General features: G+C 41.4%; 1 protein-coding gene across 5 annotated transcripts in view; it reads left to right on the top strand.

Moving 5' to 3' along the window:
- The first annotated feature begins 1,063 nt into the window (after nucleotides 1-1,063).
- CA10 (carbonic anhydrase 10) overlaps nucleotides 1,064-22,956 on the top strand; it is a 207,097-nt gene continuing 185,204 nt past the window's right edge. The window contains exons 1-3 of one of the 5 annotated variants that reach the window (XM_074847572.1): nucleotides 1,064-1,324; nucleotides 1,982-2,123; nucleotides 2,382-2,469. In XM_074847572.1, coding sequence (XP_074703673.1) covers nucleotides 2,409-2,469 — 61 coding nt within the window. In that variant the 5' untranslated portion in view covers nucleotides 1,064-1,324; nucleotides 1,982-2,123; nucleotides 2,382-2,408. Of the gene's footprint in view, nucleotides 1,325-1,631; nucleotides 1,909-1,981; nucleotides 2,470-22,956 lie in introns of those variants that run through there. The other 4 variants (XM_074847569.1, XM_074847573.1, XM_074847571.1 and 1 more) reach the window with 4 other exon arrangements.

Here is a 22,956-nt window from a genome sequence, read left to right on the forward strand (position 1 = left end):
AAAGAGCACTTACACCACCCTGAGAACTAGCAAAATGAATACAAGAATCACATTGACTCCTAAGTGACTGCAGTCCAGATCTTCCTTTCAAATACTGATGATTTTGTCCCATCCAGTTGCTTTGAAGCACTCGGGAAATCTGATCTACCGCAATGAAATACCATCAGGATTACTTGAAACCTATGACTCCTACACATTTCTCAGAGCCGATGAAAATAACAGCCTAGCCTGTGCTTTCTGCTGTTAAAGATCCTCTCCCTCCCCATTCAGAGATCCAGGCGTCCTCATTTTGCTAGAATCCAGACAAAGGTGGATTTGACAAGTATGCCCTGGGCTGGAGAACTGTTTATAAACCAACCTATGGTCAATCTATTATGCATGCATCCCCCGCTGGAGTATTTGTAATCTGACCTCTGCATCCCTGCCAAGAGCTGGGCTATCAGTTTGAAACCCAAAGCATCTCTCTCCCTCCCCCCTCCCTGTGCCTTCCAGTGATCAATGAAGGCATCCGCAGTCGAAGCAGTTGCGGGATCACCTTTTCACACCTGCCCTGAGCCGGGATTTTCGTTTGCAGCCCAAAGCCCCTGCCCCCTCCCTTCTTCCACGCTAGACCGAGCCACCCCGCAGGGCGCTGCGGCCCGGGGCAGCCCCCTGCCCACCTCCCCGCGCCGCGCAGCTCCCCAGCCCGCAGCCCCTTGCCTCTGCCAGCGCTGCCTTGCTGCGCCCAGTCTCCCTTTCCGCAGAAAGGGAAACCCAACCTCTCCCCGCACCAAGGTGCGCCTCTTTTTTTTTTTTTTTTGAGGGGGGAAAAAAATTTTAAAAAATAAAAAAAAATGGACCCACATTTTAAACAAAGTGAGCAGCAGCTTCTGGAATGTGCCCGAGAAGACAGACAGCCCAGGCGGCGGCGGGGAGGGAGGTTTTTTTGCTTCTGCCTTGCCCCCGCTCCCGCCGGCCCGGTCCCAGCCGCAGACCCCCCTGCCGCGGTGCGGCCCCGCCGCCGCCCGCCCAGGCACCGCCTCCGCGGCGGAGCCCGCGCCCGTGCGCGCCGCCGTGCCGAGCCCCCGCCGTGCCCGGCGCTGCCGCCCGCCGGCCCGCGGCCCCCCGCAGCACGGTCTCCGACTCGGGGAAATGGCGAAATAGTCGGAATTCAGGGAGGAGGGGGGCAATCCAGCGAGCTATGGTACCTCCTCACAGCTGAGGTGGTGGTAGGTGGCTGCAGGCAGCGGCTCGGAGCTTGACCTCGATTTGTTTTTGGGACTGCAGGCAGGAGTGGCAAATCCGATGAGCTGAAAAAAAAAAAAAAAAGCAGGAGGATTTGGGGGTAAGTAAGAGATAGCCCCAAAACTGACACTGTTGGGGGTTTTTTTGGTTGGGTTTGTTTTTTTTTTTTTTTTCGGGGGGTAATCTATGCAGAAGTATTGTGGATTGGGGGATGCAGTTAGATACGCGTTGCAGCGCGAGTACTTCGCTAACTCTTGGCTGTATCGTCTTGTTGCCCTTCCCATCACCAAAACCACGAGAAGTTTGGGTTTGTTTTTCTTTTCCTTCTTGTTTAAATAAGTTTTAAAATACTGGCATTCTTCGCGAAGCCGACCGGCGATACACGCGAGCCCCCGCTGCTTGTACGCTCCCGAGTTCTGCAGTTCAGATCCGGGGGGGGGACGGACGGACGGACGACACGACCGCCAATGTAACAGAGCCCCCCGCTCCCCCTCCCGGGGTGCTCATCGCGCTGCTGTGCCGGGGGGCTGCGGCGGGGCCATCCCGGCCGGGGAAGGGCAGCTCGGTGCGCGGGGCAAGAACGACCCCTGCAGTCACCGGGCGGGAACCGCCGCGGCTCGCCGGGGACTGCGGAACCCCGGCAGGGCCGGGGCAGCCGGCTGCTACGTGCTCCGCGCCGCCGAGGTGCGGGGCGGGGGCGGCGGGGTGGGGGGGATGCGTTGCAGCGGGTATTAATCTCTTTCCGCTCGTTTTGTAGCAGCAGGAGAGGAGCCCCCGCCCGCCCTCCGCCGCCTCCCTGCCCCCGGCATGCTGGCACTGCCCCGCTGAGACGTGCAGAGTTTGGGGTTAACTTGCACCCGGCCGCCCTGGAATAGACTCTCCGGACCGGATCAGTGGGGGTTTGTTGTCTATGTCTTGTTGGGAAATCTGGTGGATTTTTTTCTCACTCGTGGAGGAAGAGCCTGGTGCTGGCAGTTGGCTTCGTGGTCTTTTTTGGAGGGCGAAGGAAGGGAAGGGATCTCGCTTGAGCTGTGCAGAGAGAGAGCTCGGACATGTGTTGTCAGCACATCTGGGGAATACAGGCTGCAAGTCCGAAAGGAAATTTGCTGGGATCGTTCAAACTGCGATATTGATCTTTGTTATTTTTTTTCGCCGAGGGATGCACTTGGCATGAGAATCGGAGGATGGAAATTGTTTGGGAGGTGCTTTTTCTTCTGCAAGCGAATTTCATCGTCTGCATTTCAGGTACGCAGCTAGCACAGAAAGGGCGGGGGGGGGGCGGGGGGGGGGGGAATACCATACAGGGTTGCCAGGCTTCCTCTTAATAAGGGGCAAGAGAGGTATAGTTAAACCCAAATCAAAATAGTAGTTGAAAAATACATGAACTATGTATTGTGAGTGGGTCGTGACAGAATCAACAAACATCAATCCCCCCCCCCCCCCTTAATTCTAATACCTGTGTAATAATTATGATACGTTAGCTGCAATAAATAACCACAGTGTGCTGATTAGGCAGATGCTTAAAATCCCTAATGTACCCGATTGTGATAATTAATTGCAACATTGCAATAATCCCAGAATTTCACAGCTTCTGAAGTCCTTAAACTCAGCTGATCCACAGATCTTAAAAGGTTTGCGGTTCATTGGCGGAGTTGTCATGTTCTGGTGCCACAGTTCAGGGTCTGCAAAGGGAGGAATAACACGGAAGAATGTGCCTCTGCTTTTAAAAGAAGCTTTACTGTGGTCGTGCTCTGAAAATGAATTTTTTTTAAAAAAAAGCCCCATTCAAAGAACTCTTTGGTGGCTGGGATTCCAGCTTTAGGCTTCTCACTTTAAGCTTGCAAAGATCTCTCCAGTATGTAGAAGTCGGGTAATTTCAGTTGTCACCAGAGCTTGTCCAATTAATGAATAGGCACGGCTGGGTGTCTAGCGTAAAGGATTGGAACAATTTATTCTTGGGGAAAACACTCCCTTCTACTGCAGAAGCCCTGGCTGCCTTGTTAATTTGTCATGTCAGTCATGCTGGAATAATTATGTTGCAGGAGGCAGGAGTGGGGAGGTGGCCAGTTTTCTAGTTTGGGACACTTCAGGGAGCCCCATGGGGATCCAGGCTCCTGTGTCGCCTGCTGTTCCACTTCTCCGCAGGCTGCTTCTGCCCTCAAGTCGTTGCGTAAGTCCGGAAATGGGAACGAAGGCAGCGCGGGCAAGGCACTGCCGGGGGGAGGTGGGGGGTCCCGGGGGACATCTCAGTGTCCAGCCTGGAGGTGCTTAGGGAGAGGGAGCTCCACAGCTCCGTTGGGACCACGCAGGGATGGGCCTGGGCCATCTCCCAGCCGCAGCCCCCAGCGAGCAGCACCTGCAGCATCTCACCCGGCAGTGCCTGCCCCCACTGAGCCTCTGCAGCACTTCGGACTGAGCCACCCGTATGGCCCTTGGACTGGTGACACTTACACTTACATTTGGGGTGGCAGCATCTATGTTCATTTGTATTGCCTGCTCCATCCACAGAACTTTTTTATTTCTGAGCAAATAGTGTTGCTATTGGCCCACGGGGTACGTCACCCTTCTTTTATCCCTACGGACTGGCACCATCTGCTACCAGGCACCTGGGTGACACTGGCAGCACCCCAGGCTGACCTCCCGCCTGTGCCCATTGGTACCATCAGAATAATTCACTCTCTCACTCGTTACAACAGCAAAACCTGCTGCCTCTTGTCATTTAAATCTCACACTTATCTATTTAGCTCAGTGTGACATGCCACCTGTCCAGTTCTCTTCAAATTAGGCACTTCTTAATGTGCCACAGTGAGAATGGAAAGATGAAGCTCATTGCTTTCTTGGCCATTCTGACAGTAATATCCTGAGACAGAAAGAAGCTTTCCCATTCTGTGCAGGTCCTTATGCCATGCATTTAGCTGCCAGTGTTTCCTTATCTCCCCCCCTCCCTTTCCTCATTTTCAGACATGGGAACCCAGGCTTCTGAAACCAGTAGTGGGATCAGTCCTGCAGGGGCTCTCATTCTCCATCTCCCTCTATCACGAAGAACAGACTGATATCTCTCTCTGTTTTCTTTTTCTCTTTTTTTGTTCTTTTTTTTGGGAATAAAGTGAATAAGTGAATGGTGGGATGCTTTTGCTGCATGGTTAAAGCTGTGGTTTCAAATAACTAATTTTAACTGCATAGAGGATGTGTGTGCATGCTTTAGCCTTTTTTTTTTCCTCCTAGGGATTTTTATTTTTTTTCAGGAATCCTTAGTATTTCTCATCTTGGCAAAAAGGATTAAGATCTGTAGATACCTGCTTGGCACTAATGCTATGTATCTTTCCTCCGTCATCCTTCTTACACTGTATTTTGTAGCATATTATCTAGCTGGGATGTCTGGATAACAGTGTAAGTAAAGAGAAGGTGCAATGAAGCCTGTTAAGGTTTGCCTCAACACTGGATTCCAGAAACTGTATTTTTAGCACTTCATCGCTGGTCATTCATACAACAGGTTACTTAAAAAATCCACTAGTTGAGCACACTGTTCCAAATTACAGGAATGTGAATTAAGGAGCGGGGTAGCATTATATTTTTCTTTTTTTTTTTTCTTAAGTCAGTTGTTTCAGCAATGAAGATACAAGACTGGTCTTCCGTGCATGGATCTTTCCTGAACATTAGCAAACCCTTGATTCAGTGTCTATTTAAACCTGTGATGGCCCTCCTACTGATGCTGGTGGTTATTTGGATTAGGGCCTATTAAGGGCTGCTGTTCGAAGGGATGATGTCAGTCACTGAATTGAATAGACTAATAAGTTAGTTTATCATTATTAGTAAACTTATTTATTAAACATAGGTTCAATGTTATGTCACATTATCTTTTGCTATGTATTTACATGACATTTAAACTGAATGTAGCACTTATGCTGTATTTCTTAAAATAAATAATGAAGTTATACAATTGGCTTTCTGCTGTCTCTCACATGCATGAATTTTTGTGAGACTTAGTATATGGAAAGTAATTTAATCTATGAAAAAGAGGCATATGTATTTTCAAAATATTTTATACCTAACGTATTTTTTATAAGCCTGTGTTACCTGTGTGTGATAGATTGCTTGGCTTGGAAGAAATCATGCTGAGATTTAGGAATATATATTCTTTTTATTACTGGGAAATTATTGGGAAATAAACAGAATATTTTTGTTTTCTTGGCATACTGAATTAAGGCTTTTGCTGTTTGAATTTGCTTGTTTGAAAGGAGAATCTAGTTTCTTTGTGCAGATGCAAATGAGAAATAAGAACAGATTGAGGGACCACGAAAACAATTTCTATCCTTTAGAAAGGAATGAAAGCTATTTCTTCCCTTCAAAGTCATGATGCATATTTATTTCTTTGAGTTGTATCTCTGAGGAAAAATAGTCATGATTTGTGTTATAACTTTTAAGGTTTAGTTCCTTTTAATGATACTACAGCATAGAAGGAACACAGGGTAGTGGAAGAGATGTCCTGTAGATAGAATGCTGAAATGAGACCTCTCTGGTGGTTGTGCCTTTGAAGATGCAGATAATCATGGCGTGGGAATGATACTGTTTATATAGAAAGAGGGTAGTAGTTGTTGGTATGATGTCCAAAATTTCCTTCCTGGGTAAAAATACCACCAGAGATTAATTGACATCAGTGTTCTCAGGTGGGATGTTGTTGATCCCATAATGGCTGCCACCTTTGCTTGCATAGTCATTTGTATAAACAGTGAGCAGTTTTTCTGTGATTCTACATATTAACAATCAATTTTAAGAAAAAAAACAGGATGCTGTTTTCAAACCCTTGCAGGATGCTTCATTTAAGTAAGAAAATGCTACTATTGTGGACATTGATTAAGAACGTTTCTATATGGCATGTTAGCTAAGGCATTGACTAAGAAGGTAACTATGATATTAATCCATCAACAGAATGATTTATAAAACCTGCATGCTCAACATCTTTGTGGCTTCCTGTGAACTGATACGTTGCCTCTTACTGTTTTGGCTTGCGGGAACTAATATGGATGAAATTCATGCAATCCCTACAGCTCTCTTATTATTTGGAAGTATTTTAATCCTTTGCCGTCATCCTCAAGTCACGCAGGGGCAGATCCCTTCTATGATGTAACTTCTTTGGCCTGTTAGTCAGCACACAGGGATCATAAATCATGAATTATGAACAACGAAGATGGTATAAAAAGAATCCTGTCTATCAAGGAGTTCCACTGTGTATTGAACATCTGATGTAGCATCTCCTGGCATTGAGGACTAGGGATGTATCTGGAGGAGAATTGCACTTCATTTTCTGTCTTGCTGCTTCTGCAGTCTCTGAGCTCTTATTACCTGACATAACACAGAGTTGTCCTGCAGGAACTCTAAATTATGCCAGGGCTTGAATTATCTGTTGAATGATGATCTGTAAGGTCTGATAACTCTTCTTTGCTTAGCATTGTACAACCTGACATAATTCAAGCTAAAGCAGTCTTGTAGAAGGGAAGAATATCAAGGCTCTGATGGCCATTAGTAACTAACAGTGAATAGTTCATTGTTATGGTTGGGCAAAAATGTTGAAATCAAGTTAATTATTCTCAAATAGTGTCACAGAAATAGCTTTTCCTGTACTTTTAAGTACAAAATGTACTATCCTAGGGAAGGAATTATTCATAGCACAGATATATATATATGAAAGAAAGTAATCACTAGGCATGTAGGAAGGTATATCGTGCAGCCTGGTACATGTGGTAGCTAAGAGCTTTTAGCATCCAGTCCATTATAGTATTCTTTCCTGCTTTGTCCCATCTCCACAGCGTCATGTGTGTGGGCAAACCTTCATGCCTGCACGGAGTTTGTTGATGTTTCTGAAAAATCCACGTGGATTCAATCCTCCTGCTCACATTCAAACACAGGATGGAGGCCATATGTTGGATCCAAAGACTTTCAGTTCCTTAGCACTTGAATGCTTTCTCACTTCAGAGATGTTGCCGCCTTTTCAAAAGGTGTGAAGATGTTTCTGCTTTAAAATTCTATGGAAATAGCCTTGTAGTCTCCTATAAATGTCTGCTTTACTTTTTTGTGTGTGTGTGTGTCCTGTATTTTTCATCATTCTATTTTTATTGTTAGTTTTACAGCTAGAGCATGACCAGATAGGCGCTAAAGTGCCAAAACAACACACATATTTTTAGATTATGTAAAGGTAGTAGAAGAGAACGTTTATGAATAGTTTTGCACATATTATGCTGAGCTATTTTCCATGCAGAAAACTGGCGGAAAGAAACTGGTAATCACAGCTATTCTTTTCCAAATCTCAGTGATGAAGATACCCAGTTCTCAAAGGGACCTCTTTACCTTGTTGTGTTGCCTCATTGTTAATAATTGAACTAGATACCAAGCCTCCAAGACAAAATTACTAAAAACAGGAATGAAACCCCAACTCAAATAATCACTTTCAATTTAAGGGTATTCTTTAAGTCTTTAAGATATGACTGATGGTATAGAGAAATTTTGCCCGCAGTATTCTTGGAGAGGTTTCAGTTTTTAAATCTACAGCAGCTAGGTTTTAAATTCATCATGATTGAAATGGCTTTCCATTTACGTTTTGAATATTTATTGTATACCAATGAACAAGGAATTCCTGCTTACCCTAAAAGGCTGTTTTGCTTATTTGTTGCTATTGGTCAAAGCATCGCTTGCTTTCTTGGTTGAAAGGTTGTAATTTAGCTGAGGAGGGAGCTGCAGTTTTCGTAGTTACTGGTTGTTTATGGCTAAACTTAACATGGCAAAGACTGAAGTGGATGATTGGCCCATCTGGGCTGTTAATAGAAGACTATATAAAACTGTTTTATCATTATCTCATTACCAGCTCAAGCAGCAGACAAAACTAGATGACAGTTAGTTATGGACAACACTGACATACTGTGATAAGTGTTATTTTGCTCCTATCTTGTTTTTATCTTAACTATACTTCATGTTGGAAGGAATATAAAATAGGAATCAAATTTTAAATGACTTGCTTAGAGGCAACACTCTATAGTGTGACTGCATTTCCATTGTAATGCCATCAGCAAGTATAAAAGTGCCTGTCGATACAGTGGAGAATATCAGTTAGCAAAAGACGTTCCATTGTTATAGATAAATTGAAATATTAATGGTAAATAAGTAGGAAATAAATTTTTAAAAAGGATAATAATCTGGCATTTAGGAGAATTCGCAGCCCAACCTGTTTACAGTTGAATTCAAAGTAGTGGAATATTTTATTGCTGGTTTAACCATTGACGGTTAAAAAGCTGTCAAGGGTCTTGTAATCGCATTTCCTGAAGATAAACTAGCAAGTTGTTATTGTCATAAAAATAGTGGACTGAAACATTTTAGACCTATGTTCTGTGTAGTATAGTAGCCTTTCTGGTGATGTAGACAAGTACTGGGTGCCTCGTAGCCACATGGGTGCCCATAAGTGTAAACTTTGTATTTGTCAGTATGGGAAACATTTTCATGTAGCGCTTACCAGTTGACAGTTGAGGTAAGAAAGCATAAGGAAACCTATATTTACACCCACCTTAAAAGACTTTGGAACTCTGAGAATGTTATAAATGGCTTTAGTGTTAGTGAGATTTGGGCCTTACAAATTGCAAAAACTTAAAGCTTGACAATGAGAAAAGCTTTAGATGGCAGGTCTTTGTGCTCCTGTGGAGTGCCAGGTACAGCCTATCCAGGATTGCAGCCCTAAAATATTTAACTTTCTTTTATTCATCTTGAGAAATGGAAGGTGATCAGTTCCCACGTACATAGAGTACTGAAAGCAATGGTCAGAACTAAAGAAGAGAAATGCTTTCATTGTTTGATGTATTTTTTCCATATGAAAACATTTCTGGTTTAAATTAATGGATCTGTAACATTTGTATTTCTGTAGTAAGATTAGTAATAAACTTAAATGCCCCACAGTTTTATCTTTTGTAATATTATTGCCAGGAAAATACCACAGCAGCTGTAATTCACAAATAACTAATTAGAATGTATTTTTTAACAAGATACTAAAATAAGTATAGAGATAAGATAATATCCATTATGTTATCTGTTCATTTTGTTATTCTTCCTCCCTTTATCATTAGTGCTTAACTTGATCGAGCACAGAATACTGTATGTCATCTGGCTCTTAAGTGTGGAACAGATAGAATTGTGCACTGACTAGTGAGAAGTGGCTTCTAAGCACATGCATGGAGGAGGAAGCTAAGCAACGTTATCCTTTTTTTTCCCCTCTAAATGTGTTGACATCTCTAGGTTTTGGAAGTAGCATTTGAGTAGATGGATTTATAGGGAAACATGGTTTTTGAAAAATCATCTTCTTGTCAGTTTTGTGGGTTGTTTCCAATTTAAGTTCTTTCCTACTGTTAACTACTATAACGCCCTGTTCTGCTTCAAGAATAGTCATCAAAACGGAGTTTTTCTGTTCTGCCATGGGTAGAAAGACTAGCACAGCAGGACTGCTACAGAATTTGCCTTATTAACGCTAAAAGAGAAGGATAATGAGTAATAGAGAAAGGTCTTTTGGTATGTGTGACTATGGAAAACTGCACTGTTTGAAGTGATGTTGGGCTGACCGTGTCCTCCAGCAAACCCTGCCTGATAGCTGTACTCCCAGTACAGTTGGGTACCTGAAGGAACAGGTCAGGAAGGATTGCTATTGCCACAGCTAAGTTTTGTTTGGCAAGGTGCCATATTTGGGCTGCTAGGAAGAGCATTAATTTGTGTTTGCCATCACGGCAGAGAAAATAAACTCTCTTTAGGAAAAAGGTAGTGCTGAAGATTTGTGCTTGCTGGCAGAAAAGGGTAACAATACTTCAGTAGTGTCCCCTGAAAGTGAAATGTTATGGAGAATGAGCTATTTGTTCAAACATAGGGGGAACCATGTCCGTGGAGGCCATACCGTTTGCAGCTGAGCTGTGTTATTTGCCATGTGGGAAACTGAACTTATGGAAGGGAAGGGCTGCTGCTGCTGGAAAGAAAAGGTGTTTGACTGACCCTATGCTGGTCCTCATCCTGCTGCTTGGGAGTGTGTGAACAACTACTGCCAGGAGATTTCCCTGAATGGGATTCTGCAGTCTGGATTTTTCTAAGAATGAAAAGTATGAATGAGAAGACCATTGCGTTATATTTCAGTCAAAAAGAAAAAAAAAAAAAAGATTTAATTTTGGTGGCAGAGCTTGGAACGGTTTGCAGGGAGCATATAGTGTTGGCCACACTTTCACAGATGGAGAAACTGAGGTAAAATGTCATGTGAAAGGTCACCCAGCAGCAATTTAATTAATTACAGCCCATTTTTATTCTCATTTCTGCTTTGCAATGCTAGGATTACTCTTATAGCTTCTTTCTGGTCCGGATATGACACTGAATCACCTCACTGAAAAGAGGGAGCATGAGGCCTCCGTGGTGCCAGAGTCAGGAGGGACGGCAGTGTCAGGCCCTGGGACGAGCCCATGGGCTCTGCAGCCTCGTCCCCCACCCCTGGGGTCTGGTGGCTTGGTCTGTCAGCTCTGATCCTGCACAGCTGAGTAGCCTTGAGTCAGGCTGTGGAGAGAACTGTGAGGAGTCATGTCTGGTGCCTCAGCGGCTCTGAGCTGCCTTTAACCTCAGCCCCTCGCCGGCCCTCAGCCCTGTGCCCTGCCACCTCTCACCTTGCCTCGCCTCACCGACTGGACTCCCCAGCTTGACTGTGGACCTGCTTCCTCGCCGGGGACATGTTTCCTCACCATAGAGGTGCCTGGTGATGTCAGGAGGGTGGCTGACCTGCGTGGCATTCCCTGCTCCTCATGGCAGTGGACTGAGAGCCACAGGAAGCCGACCATCCTTGTGACACTGCCTGCCCTTGCAAACCCCTAGAAACATCTGAAAAACCTGGCAGTCTGGCCCCAAGAAACATAAAATGACCATTTTTAAACCTCTAGAACTTGAAGCCCAGCTGAACAGCGAGTTTGTGGTTGGTTGTGCTCCCTTGCCTCTTGACTTCATGCAGTTTGCTTCAGCTAGATTCATCTTCAGTGTTTAAACTTGTGTGGCTCCCCTGTGAGGGAAGGGTCGCTGAATGGGGCCTGCTGTGTCCTCTCAGAGGCTGGATCCCTCCTTCTCTCTCTGCCTGTGTATTACAAGGTATTTTTTTGCTTCATAGTAATAGCAATGAAGTTATCATGAGGTATAATTATGGTATATTTAAGAGTTATATCAATTAGAGTTTAACTTAAATTGGTTTCCAGGAGTTTGTGTGATATTAAGACAAAATTCAGATGCACACAAGGTTCCTTCATAAACATGTGTTATTTAAATTCTGCTTAAATTATTAACATTGATTCAGTTGGCCTCTTTATGTTTTTGCTGTAACTATGAGTAGCAAATAGGTTCCTCAAAGTGCAGCACTTCACCTGCCTCATGTTTCACATCCACTTGGTGCAGGTGTAGGTGACAACAGAAGGTTAAGGGCACAAGAGGTTTTGGTCCTAAATTTTCTCTTTGAAATTTCCTCTCAGCAAACCAAACCTGTCCCTTTACATACTGATGCAGTTGTTGGATACACTGTGTACACATATGTGAATTAATTTTGGGGGGTGAAATCCTCACCCCAGGGCATTCGCCCATGATGTCTGTAACTCTCACTTTTTATTTGCCAATATATTCACCTGGCTTTACCAGTTGCGTTTCTTTTTGGTCACATTCATATTTATAAGCAGTATCTTACTGTTATAGTATTTTTTTTTTTTTGTGCCTGCTGGAAAATCAAAGTAATCTACAAGGATTCCACAGTCTCCTCTCGTTTGCCTAGATGATCCTGAGGGTACTATGTGGCAGTTAGTAATTGCAAGTGGGATTTAAAGTTATCTGCAGATGCATAATTTTTGTCTTCAGTAGCCCCCCGGCACTCTCTCCAAGTTGTTACCAATTCATCTTTGCCAGTCTGTAATTGTGCCTTTGCTCTAGAGTCACAGGTATTTAGCTCACTGTGGAACAGGATGCAAAATAGAGTAATAAATAATATGATTTATATTTATTAGGTAGCATAAGTATGTTTTTACACTTGCGAGCTAAAAACTTAGTCATCCTCTTTAGGCTTTATTGTGATACATTAATACACAGATTCAGCAAAATGCAAAACTTAAGAGATGTGCTTAAGTGTTTTGCTGTATCTGAGTCTTATGTAATTGTATAAAACAACTTAGATTAAGGATGTGCTGAAGTGCTTTGCTGAAGCAAGGAGTAGCAGTGGTATAATACATGAACAATACAAAATTTTTGGAAAAGCCCAGCTAAAATGAGCAGAAATTTTCATAATCTCTAATTAAATTATACAGTTGTGTAGAAAATAGTTTTTTATCCAGGTAAAATCATATTAGTTCTTTGTGTGGTAAAGTGAAGACATGGACTTTTCTAGTATGACTAACAGCAAGAGACACTGTACCATCAGATTTAAAATGATCTGGATTTTAATTTATTAATTTACACTTTATGGATGCCCTGAATGAAACAGACACCATTTTTCATGATAGTAAACAGATTTCTCCTGGACTACAGCATACAAAACCAAAAACCTAAGAAGTGAAATAACAAGAGGTGAGTGGTAATACACAATGATTTTCATACGTGAATTTCTGTTCCACTTTTTTTCCAGCACAAATTTAAATTTAATTTTGATCAGACTTCAGGTCTGTATTGATATAAAGAGGCCCCCCTGTGTAGAGGCCTGGGCTGTGGGGCTGCGTGGTGTGCCTGGTGGAGGACCCACTCTACCAGGTGGTGCCAACGGTGGTGCTTGGGAAACCTCATGCCAGCTTTGTGCGAGCAGCTGGCACAGTCTAGATTGCATAAGCAGAGTTTAGTCAGACTGATATAGGAAACTTCTTGTGGGGGATATATAAAAATACTTGAGGTTCTGTCTATCCCTCTGTCTGGGACCAAAACAAGCCAACTGTGTCCTTTCTACTGCTGAGAGAAGGTGGTAGCATATTCAGTATGTATCAGTAGAAAATTCCTCACATTTTAAATGAGGTAAGTCTTCATATATTATAAATAAATTTCTATCATGGGCAAAAAAGTTTATGTAAGTATTGCACTATTTATAAAAATGTCTGGACAAAGCTCTACAATACATTTCCATCATATTTGTGTATTTGGGCTATATCTATGAAAGGGCATGGAGCCTGCAAACTTTCTCCTTTCTCTCCTCCAGATGTTGTCCTGCTTTGGCTCTACTTGGTGCTTCACAAACAGCAGCAAGTAACTCTCATAACTCGTAACTCTCCCATTTTTAGTTCCTTACTGTGTGTAACTGGGACCTTCTGTGTCTACTGGGTTTTTATGTTTTTAAATACTTATTTACTTTGCAGTAATAAAAGGGCATATCTGATGAGGTAGTTGGCATATTCCTTCTAATGCTCCTGAAAAAGAACCTGTATCTCAGATTTCAGACTACAGCAAATAACAGTTAAATTTAAATCCTTTTTGAAAGGTTTCCTTTTCAATGGCTTCTTTACTGATATGCTAATAACTGTTGTGGAGGACCAAATGATGAAGGGTGTCTTGATCACATAATATCATCACATTATTGGGCACCTGAGAATTGATTTGTCCCTGAATACCTCATAAATTAAAAATCTTTGAAACAGAGCATTCTTATGCATAAAACCAGTATATGACATAATACTATTGCATTATTTTTAAAATTCTTAATATAATATAACTTTCACTGATATTATGTAAACTGTACAGAAATAATCTCCTGGCATTTGCTTGGCATGACAGTCATCAATTCCTACACATTTATTTAAAATCTTATGTAGAAACAAAAAAGTATTTGTTTTACACAAGTTTGTTTTGGATATTTTGCCAGGGGAAAAAAGCAAGCTTTGCTTATACAGGCTGAAATAAAGTGTAAAATAAAATCTTCAAATCACTTCTTAGTTCACAGTAGTAGTGTGCAGTGGAATTACTCTGCCAAAAATGTTGGCATTGAGTTTAGTTACGTATTAAGCAGAAGTCTCTGGGTAAATAGTCCCATTAGAAACATACTGTGACCTCTGCTGCTGGGATTCAGGTATGTGAGAGAACTGTGCTTAGGAGCTTTACTAGTCATGTGGTCAGAATGATTTTCAATCACTTTGGTCATTGCTGGATTAAAATTGAGGCTGCAGAGATTAATGGTCTGTTGTTACTAATCCACTAAACCCCTGTTCCTAGATCTTTTAAATTGACTGAACCTATAGATTGTTAAATTACTGAGAGATATGGATTTGTAATGGTTTTAACTATCTTTCTTGATGTTTGCTGTTAGCAGTATCCTATTACCACTCTTTGAGAAAGTGATCTTGGCCGTTCTTGTATGGAAGTGAACTTCGTGGTTTTTTATTTATACTATTCTATAGCACAGTAAAAGCTGTATCATTTTAAAAAAATGTGGATGAAGAAAGCTTTACTATGTTTAGATATGAGCTGGCATTAGTAGAAGCTCAAATAAGAACAACAGAAATTAAATCTTGGTTTGACTTTGCTGTTACAAATGGTGGCCACTGTTCCTTACTGTCAAAACTGTCTGTCTGCCATTAACAGTGGTGATTGTTCCCTCAACTGGGTTTTACTGACATTTGAAGATGTGGCCAAAAGCAAAATAGCTGTTCAAGTTTTTGGGAAATTCTGTTTTCTAAACCAGTGCAGTATTTGGAGTATCAGGGCTCAGGGCTGTTCCCAGAGATCTAGCACAGTTAGACATAATTTCAGTACTTAATTTCAGTGCAGGTGTAAGAAGTCTTCCTCAGGTGAAAAACGATGCACAAAAAAGAAGAAGGAAAGAAATGAGGAAACAATTCATCCATCTACTGAGACATGAGGAAACTGTGGGCACACAGTGCAGTGGTTTGGGTTTCAGAAGGGATTGTAAACAAGATGCGTGAAGACAGTTTTAACAGGCCTCCATCAGTACAGTATGGGAGAGACAGGAGTGAGGGGAGAGGGAATAGCATGTGGAAGAAATCAGACTGTCATTGTGTCTGGGAAAGTTCTGGGGGCATTTAATCTGAGTGGATAGTTTTATATTAGGCAAGGAGAGGGAGGGAGTCTCTTACATATGTGTTTGGGCCCTATTTCCCACATCTGTGCTTAAGGTTGCAAATTGGAATTGTTTTGGCTTTCAAGTGTTTGTAATTTTGTGAAATACTCTTTTTAAAAGTGTAATTAAAAGAAGAAGAGTTTGATTTTGAGTTCTAGAAGAATGTAGAATATATTCTTTGAAAAATTATTTCCCCTGAGCAAAGGAGGCAAGTACCTGGTGCCTGCCAGATTGGTGTGGACACACGCAATGTCTGTATGACATACAGAAGAAGAAATTGGTTTTGATTGAATAAATAATGACAACAGTCTAGCTCTAAACAACTAGGTTTTGGTGTTTGTTTAAACTGCAATGTGACTATGTCTTTAATAGGAAACATGCCTGAGTTATCACCTAAGTATGTCTTGCTCTGAACGTGTTTCTGATTCCTGTTGTTATATGCTGAAAACAAGGAGAAATTTTTTGCTGTTGTGTTCACCACAGATGATGCAGAAAAGTCATAGGAAAGTATACTTTTGCATTTTAACTGCACTTGCTTTAATCTGCTTGGGAAAGGGGAGCAAGCTCTATTTGTAATTTGTATAAATTAATAACCCATTAAAATCATTGAAAAATAATGCATTTCTGAATTAAAAGGTCAGTATGTCATAAAATTTTATGATTATACAATTACTACAAATGTATTCTACATGATTATACTAACATGCAGCAAGGTAACATGGCTTTAACTTTATAATTGACTTAAACTCTGTCAGGGAATTCTAGTGATTAAAATAAACCCTTTATTTCATGCAACCATCTCTGTTTCTGAACCCCGGTGACTTGGCTTATTCTTTTGTCTTCTGGTTATCTCAGTAATAGTATGTCTTGATTAAGGACTGCAAAGAGCTTTTACATCTGTTCTTGTCACAAAGCTAAGGATAAAGAAGGCCGAAGATAACTAACTCATCATGCAAACTATGGACCTCCAGTTATTTCTTTCCCTCCAGGTTTAATATTGTGTTCAAATAAAACTGGGACTATGGAAGTAAACCCAAAGCATGTAAATGGATTTTTGGCAATTTCTTAAAGCTTTCTTGAGGAAGAAGAAAATACTAATGTAAGACTGAAATGTACATGACTGGATGAAAAAGATGAAGTTATTGTCCTGCCAGCTATTAGGAAATACAGTCCTTATCCTAGAGGGAATCAGAGTTCAGCATCTAAGTGAAAACAGAAGTCACACTTCCTGAGGTGAATAGATCCATGAGAATAGTTGTTGTGAAACTGAAATGAAAAAGTGACCTCTTTCTTATTTATGATACAAATACCTGATACCAGCTAAATACAAGTCCTGTCCTCAGGTCATGTTCTGTAGAAGACTAATTAGTGAGAATAGACAATAATGAAACTTGAACACAAGGGAGTTAAATGTTTACAGCTTCATAGATAAGCTTTGAAGCTTCACCCACATGTTGCAAGTGATTTAGACCTGGGTCTAAATTATAGGCTCACAGTAGGGTGGGAAACAGTCCCCTGATCTTTAGCTAGCACTTAGGCTGGCCATGGAGCAGTTCTTCCTACCTAAGCAGGTTCACATTGCAAACAAATGAAGCATTTGTTGAGTGGAGAGACAGACACCAGGCAGTTTCTCTGTATCTTTGTAATGCATTTGTGACTGCCTACTGAATGGCTTCACAAAGTTAAGCTGAATTGCCCAAGCTAGTGGCTGAAAATGTATTGTGCTGTCAGGCTTAGCTTTCTCTGTTTAGACACTTTAGGGACCAGGGGCTTGACTGTCCACTGTCTAGCATCCAAAGTAGTTAGTTATAACCCCAATGAGTAAGTGAGAAATACTACTCTGTAGCAGCTTTTACCTGCTTGGCTTGAGTATAAACTAACAAGCAGCCAGGTCCTGTATTTACATAAATCAGTGTAACTCAAGAGATCTGTTCTGGTTTGTTAGAGAAGGGAGCTAGTCCAGAGCTTGGGTACTGCAGGATCAGGTCCTGGGATGTGTCATTTTGGTGCATTTGGCTTTTGATCAGAAGTAATAAGCCCACTAGCTCTGTTAACCTGAATGTTTATTGCATGGTTCTAATCCAGGTTTAAGACTGACTTAAATATTTTAACAGTTGCAAAATAAACATGTAGTCTGCTCATTTTTGGGGATTTGTTTTTACAGCAATCATACACAGAGAACCCTATTATTGATGGTCCATTTTTTTAGAGCTTCTGCCATCTCTTGCACTCTTGGTATTGCTGTTTTTTTCTCAGTTGCTTTTAAAGGCAATATTAACAGATGGTAGGCATTGCTCATTAAATCTGCATCTACACCTCTCAAAGGACTGCAAAGATGTTGGGAAACAGACCATGTTACTGCAGTAAGCGCTTAGAAGCTTGGAACTTACTGTGTTATTCCTGAGCAGTTTTCACTGTCATTGTGTTTAGAGTGCTATAGCAGTAGAGTTACAAATACATCGGTGAAATATTTCTAATTTAGCCAAGTCCAGGTATGTGCCACTTCCTCACAGATTGGGTAAAATGTCTGTGTTTTTCATACTTGCTGTATTTGCACTTTGGTAGTGTCATAGTCAATAGCTCTTCCCTTTTATAAAAATGTCTTAATGCTGGACATTAAACCTATATATCTGTAACACTTAATTTCCCACCTCCCTTTACATGTGTCGCTTGAGGAACCTTTGCTTCTTCTTGAGATCCCTTTCTCTGTAATGCTTAGTACTTCTTTTTGTCCTGTCTGCAGTGATGACACTCTTTAAATAGATTAGATACATAGATGTTACTTTTAGGCTTTCTCAGCTTGAATGTATCTTTGTCTGAAGAGGCAGTGCTTTGATGTGTGAGTTGAAAGGGCATTGTGCCAGCGTGGAATTCACTTTCCGTATGTTTGAAATTGGTGGTAAGAGATGCAGAAATCCAACTAGCAGATAAGAATTCTCATTTTGGCTTCTTTATTACTCTGATTTGGAACTGATGGGATCTGACTAGCAATCCCAAACACATCAATATAGCCAGAAATAGGGCGCTCCCATCTTGTTTCTCTTAAGCTTTTCTTTTCTTTAGTAGTGTTGGATCAGAAAGGCTAAGTTGTTGTTGATTCCATGGTTCATGGAGGGTAGGATTTAGTTCACATTTCTTTCATAGTTGACCTGTGTTAGGGATAAGGAAGCTAAAAAGTGGATAGTACATTAAGCAGAAATGAGATCTACCCCTACCATTTTTACAGAAAGGAGCACTTCCATCGTACTGTGTTTGAGCTGGTCTAAATGGGCACAGTGAGGGGTGGAAATTCAGTAATCTCTCCTGGTATTTTGTATTTGCGTTTATGATTTTTCTGTTGGCTAGGGATATTTTATGTTCTAAAAGCGAAGTCTAAATAAAAAGTGATTTTAAATAAATCAGTTTCAATAAAGGGCCACAAAAAGCTGTATAGGCACTCCTAGGATGAAATTAACCTGGTCTGTATTAATTTAGATTGTGTATTTGGAAGAGGCTAAAGTGCATCCAGTAAATTCAGTTTAAATTAATCCAATACAATTTCTGAGCATAGACAAGAAGATTGCCTGCCTTACATCCACATTTTTCCCCTGTGATTTACAAGAGGCAAATGTTATGGAGATTTGCAAAATGAAGGGGCCATGTAAAGTAGCATCAAGAAAGTAACAGATTTTTTTTAAGTTCCCAACTTAAGAAAATGAAAAGAATGGAACAGTCAAGAGTGGGACATGTTCCTTCATGTACAATTAATAGAAAGTGGTGTGCCTAAGCATGAAAACATGTCATTGTGTTAATCATCAACATGCCAGTGATACTGTATTTGTCAGTAGCACAATAGGACTAATCCTGACCTATAAAGGTGCAAGACAGTAAATTTATCAGCGCTCCATAATCTAAGTGGTACAAATGAGAACTGAAGCTCCTTCAATGAGTAACTGGAAGACTTAAGCTGTGCTTAGTTCTTCTAGAAGTCTTGCTTCTGATCCCATTAAAACTGCTGAAGGTTTCACCACTAATTTTCGCTCTACCAAAATGGGACTGCAGAGACAGCAAGTGACTTTCACCCTAAGATATTTCAAAGCTTAGGCAATTTGAGGTCATTCACTTTCTTTCCTAAGGCTAATTTCCTTTTCCCCTTCACCCCTGTCATTGCTTGCACCCATTTCTTAGTTCTGAGTTAGGAGAGAAAAAGGACAGGAGTAGACCAGTAACGGGGATAAAGAGTATTTGGTTGCGAGAGGTGGAATAAAAGAAGAGGGGGAGAGTAGATAAAAGAATGAGGATATGGACGAACAAGGAGGATGCTGGCAATGGAAGATAGCACTGAGATTGGGTGTTTCATAGTGCACTTTGCCAGAAACAGGTGAGAAGGAGCACTGATGACAGTCCATTTTCCTAGCTGCTTTTGGTTTTGGTCCTAAATAGATAGGAATCAGGTTGGTAGCTTCCATAGGAACAAGATCATCTTTTTTCCTGAAGAATCGCAGAGATACATATAGAGGGAGCTTGACTGTTCAGTCATCAAATCTTGGTGGGTTTTTTTTAAACCCTTAACTTAGAGCACAGAAACTGTCAGAAGCCTTGAAGACAAAATAGTTAATAACTTAAATGCTGAAGTTCTTCACTACGTAGCTGTTGACCTTTGAGGAGTCTGACTGCTTACTGAGATTATTTCATTAGTATTTGCACATTGACTTCCTGCCAGAAAGTCAATCTGCTTTTCCTTTGCATGGTTTTGTTATTTTGAAGGTCTTCAGCTGCAGAACAAAATCCACTATGTAACAAAGATCTGGCAGAGTTGGAAGCTTTCCAGTAAAAGCCTTCCCAGGTTAAACTCTGGTGACACTGAAATATTACAAGTGTTTCATGTGGCCTCCTTTCCCTTGTGCCTTACCTAACATAGCTGTTCCTGAAGAAGGGCAACAGTTAGTTTTAGTTCCCACTGCCCCAAGAGGATGTTCTACTTGTTATTTACAGGATGGAATTTATACATCATTCAAACTCAGGACTTGGACTTTGCTTTTGTTCTTTTTACCAGCCTCAAAGCATTTTTTTTAAAAGGTGTTTATGATGAGCTTAATGATCCCGCTCGTAGAGTTGATTAGTTATGATGTAAATGACAGTATGGATCTCATATCATGTTTAGGTGCTTAGCATTTCTGCATTGTTGAAGACACTTATACAAACTGTCTAAAATAACATGTAAATATCACAATGAAAAAAGCATATGGAGAGGCTGTATCAGAAAGGGCTGACTCAAAAGCAGATTAAAAAGGAGGAAGAGGGATATACACCATTTATTCTTTTTTCTCTTCCCCTAATTTCCTCTTGAAAAGGGAGGTCAAAATGTCACCTGAAAAAGCTGGATGGAGCTGGCCACTTTCTATAGGCAGTTAAAGATGTCTGAACTATGAATGTCCTATTTATTGAGCATACAGGGCTGAGATCAAATTTTTTATGATAGACAGAAATTGGTGAGCCTGTCAAATACTTAGAGCCTGGAGGATGAAGGTATGTTTTATACCTTATCATTAGACTTTGAGTTCTATCCTTTCGTGTATTGGCAAGGCCTGCATTTCGCAAGGGATAGACTAAATTAATTCTCATGTTCCAGTCCAGTGGAGTAAACAAACAGCTACATTCTGCAAATGTTGCAGATTCAGGATCAGTTTCAAGGAGAGCCCAATTAGAAGCATATGAAGGCAGCCTGGCCTGTCTTCCTGGGATAGGGCATGCATGACCGTAGGTATTCATCTAGTGCCTGACAGGATGAAGCTCTCCTCCTAATTGGAGCTTTTGGATGCTACTCCAACCTAAATTATATTGTGCATAGTAAGTCAGCACAGCTCCACTGATCTTGCTAAATATACATCTGACTTGCAGTAGCTGTAGGCTGTCTCTTCCTAGAGATGAGAGCTGTGGGCCTTATTTTGCTCCACAGGTAGTAAGGGAACTTGAAGTGTGAGAAGCCATTATTATTATTCTCAGTTATTCCCAGGTTAATACAGCGGAACCTCTGGCTCAGGAGATTCCTAAACCTCTAGGTGTAATGGCTGGAAGGTTTTAGATGAAGGTTCTCTCTTTGCTGCCTGTTTTTGTGTTCTTTTTTCCAACACTTTTGCTGCTGACTATTGCTGCTGATCAGCAGTTTCCAAATTTGTTTGCCCCTGCATCCAGGGTATGGGATAATGGGGGATGGAGCAGCTCTGAGAATCCTTTGCCAGAGAAGGAATGAGAATGTGAAAGATCTGGAACAAGAAGTGTCCATGGGTGTTAGGAGCTTAGAGCTTAACCACTGCTTCATAGTCTTCCCCCACTGGTATTACTTTCTTCCAGGACCTTTGCTAAAAAGCAGGGACTCAGCTCAATACTTGTGGCCCCTGGTTCTGTCCTTGCTGAGTGTAGTGCCTGCCCCTTTCCTCAAATTTCTTTTACTGCCGCAACTGCTAGTGCAGGTGCTCGCTTCCTCAGGCATATCCCCTTTCCTACTCCCAGAAGCTCTTCAGTAACCCACTCTTAAAGGAAGCACTCATGTCTCATCTGCTGGGTTCTTCCCAGGTTGTTTGATCTGATCTGCTGTTGTTCTTTCATATAAATTACATTCACATTTATTATGGTTGCAAATATTATGCAATTTGTACACAGATGTATACCACATCACACACATACATATATTTGCATATGTAAGTGTGATAAAAATGGAGTCAGCATCTGAGAGAAACAGATTTCCTTGATAAGCTTGAAATAAGTTACAAAGCCTACATCTTTATCCAATGAAGCGCTCTGGGCTGGATTTTGGTATCTGCTATAACTGGGACTGACTGGCTGGGTGAAGACAGCTGTGCTAGGTGCTGGGGTGGGAAGATAAGCAGACAGTTGGTGTGGAGGAGATTGCACCCAAATGAGGTGCTGTGGAATGGTGGAGGCAGAGAGAGAAAGAGAGGAGAAAATTAGGTCTGAGAGCCAGTTAGGTATGGGAAAAAGAGAGGAAAGACCTAACCTCGTAATCACTTTGGTAGGTACAAGAATTGTGTCAATTAGTAGAATTTTTTTTTCTGTTTTATTAAAAAATAAGAGTAGGGGAGAGCCAAGTGAGGAATTAATACACACTCACAATCTAAAGTTATCTTAACACTTTAGCAATACCAGAAGCATGATTGCCTGTGCAAGGGTTGTGTGGGAAAAGACACTAATTTAGCACATTCGCGTTTTATGGCAGAGGTTGTGGGACACAGTGAATAGAGGGGGTTGCAGGAAGAGGAAAAGATAGTCACAAACAAATTTAAGGCTTCTCTAGAGAACAGAATTTTATCACTGTCTCTGCCAGAATTTGTGTTGCTTGGCAACACACTTTAATCAAACTTTTCAAGCGTGGTCACTAGTTGTATGTTTCTTGTTTCCCCCGAGGCCTGATTTGCAGAAGAGCTGAGCAGTTACAGCTAAAACAGGTCAATGGGAGAAATGTTTTGTATGTATCAAATACTCTGCAAGTCTAAGTACTGTAAAAATTGTACGCTGGGGCTACAAATTGGCTAATAAAAGCTAGAGAATATCTTTCTCTGACTCTGGCATTCATTTGCATGTTTGTAGAAAAGGGATCCCACCTTTTGCGATCTTCACAGAAGGAAGCAATGCCCAGAGATATCATAGCTTTG

This window comes from Strix aluco, chromosome 21, assembly GCF_031877795.1.
Source record: "Strix aluco isolate bStrAlu1 chromosome 21, bStrAlu1.hap1, whole genome shotgun sequence".
Taxonomy (NCBI): domain Eukaryota; kingdom Metazoa; phylum Chordata; class Aves; order Strigiformes; family Strigidae; genus Strix; species Strix aluco.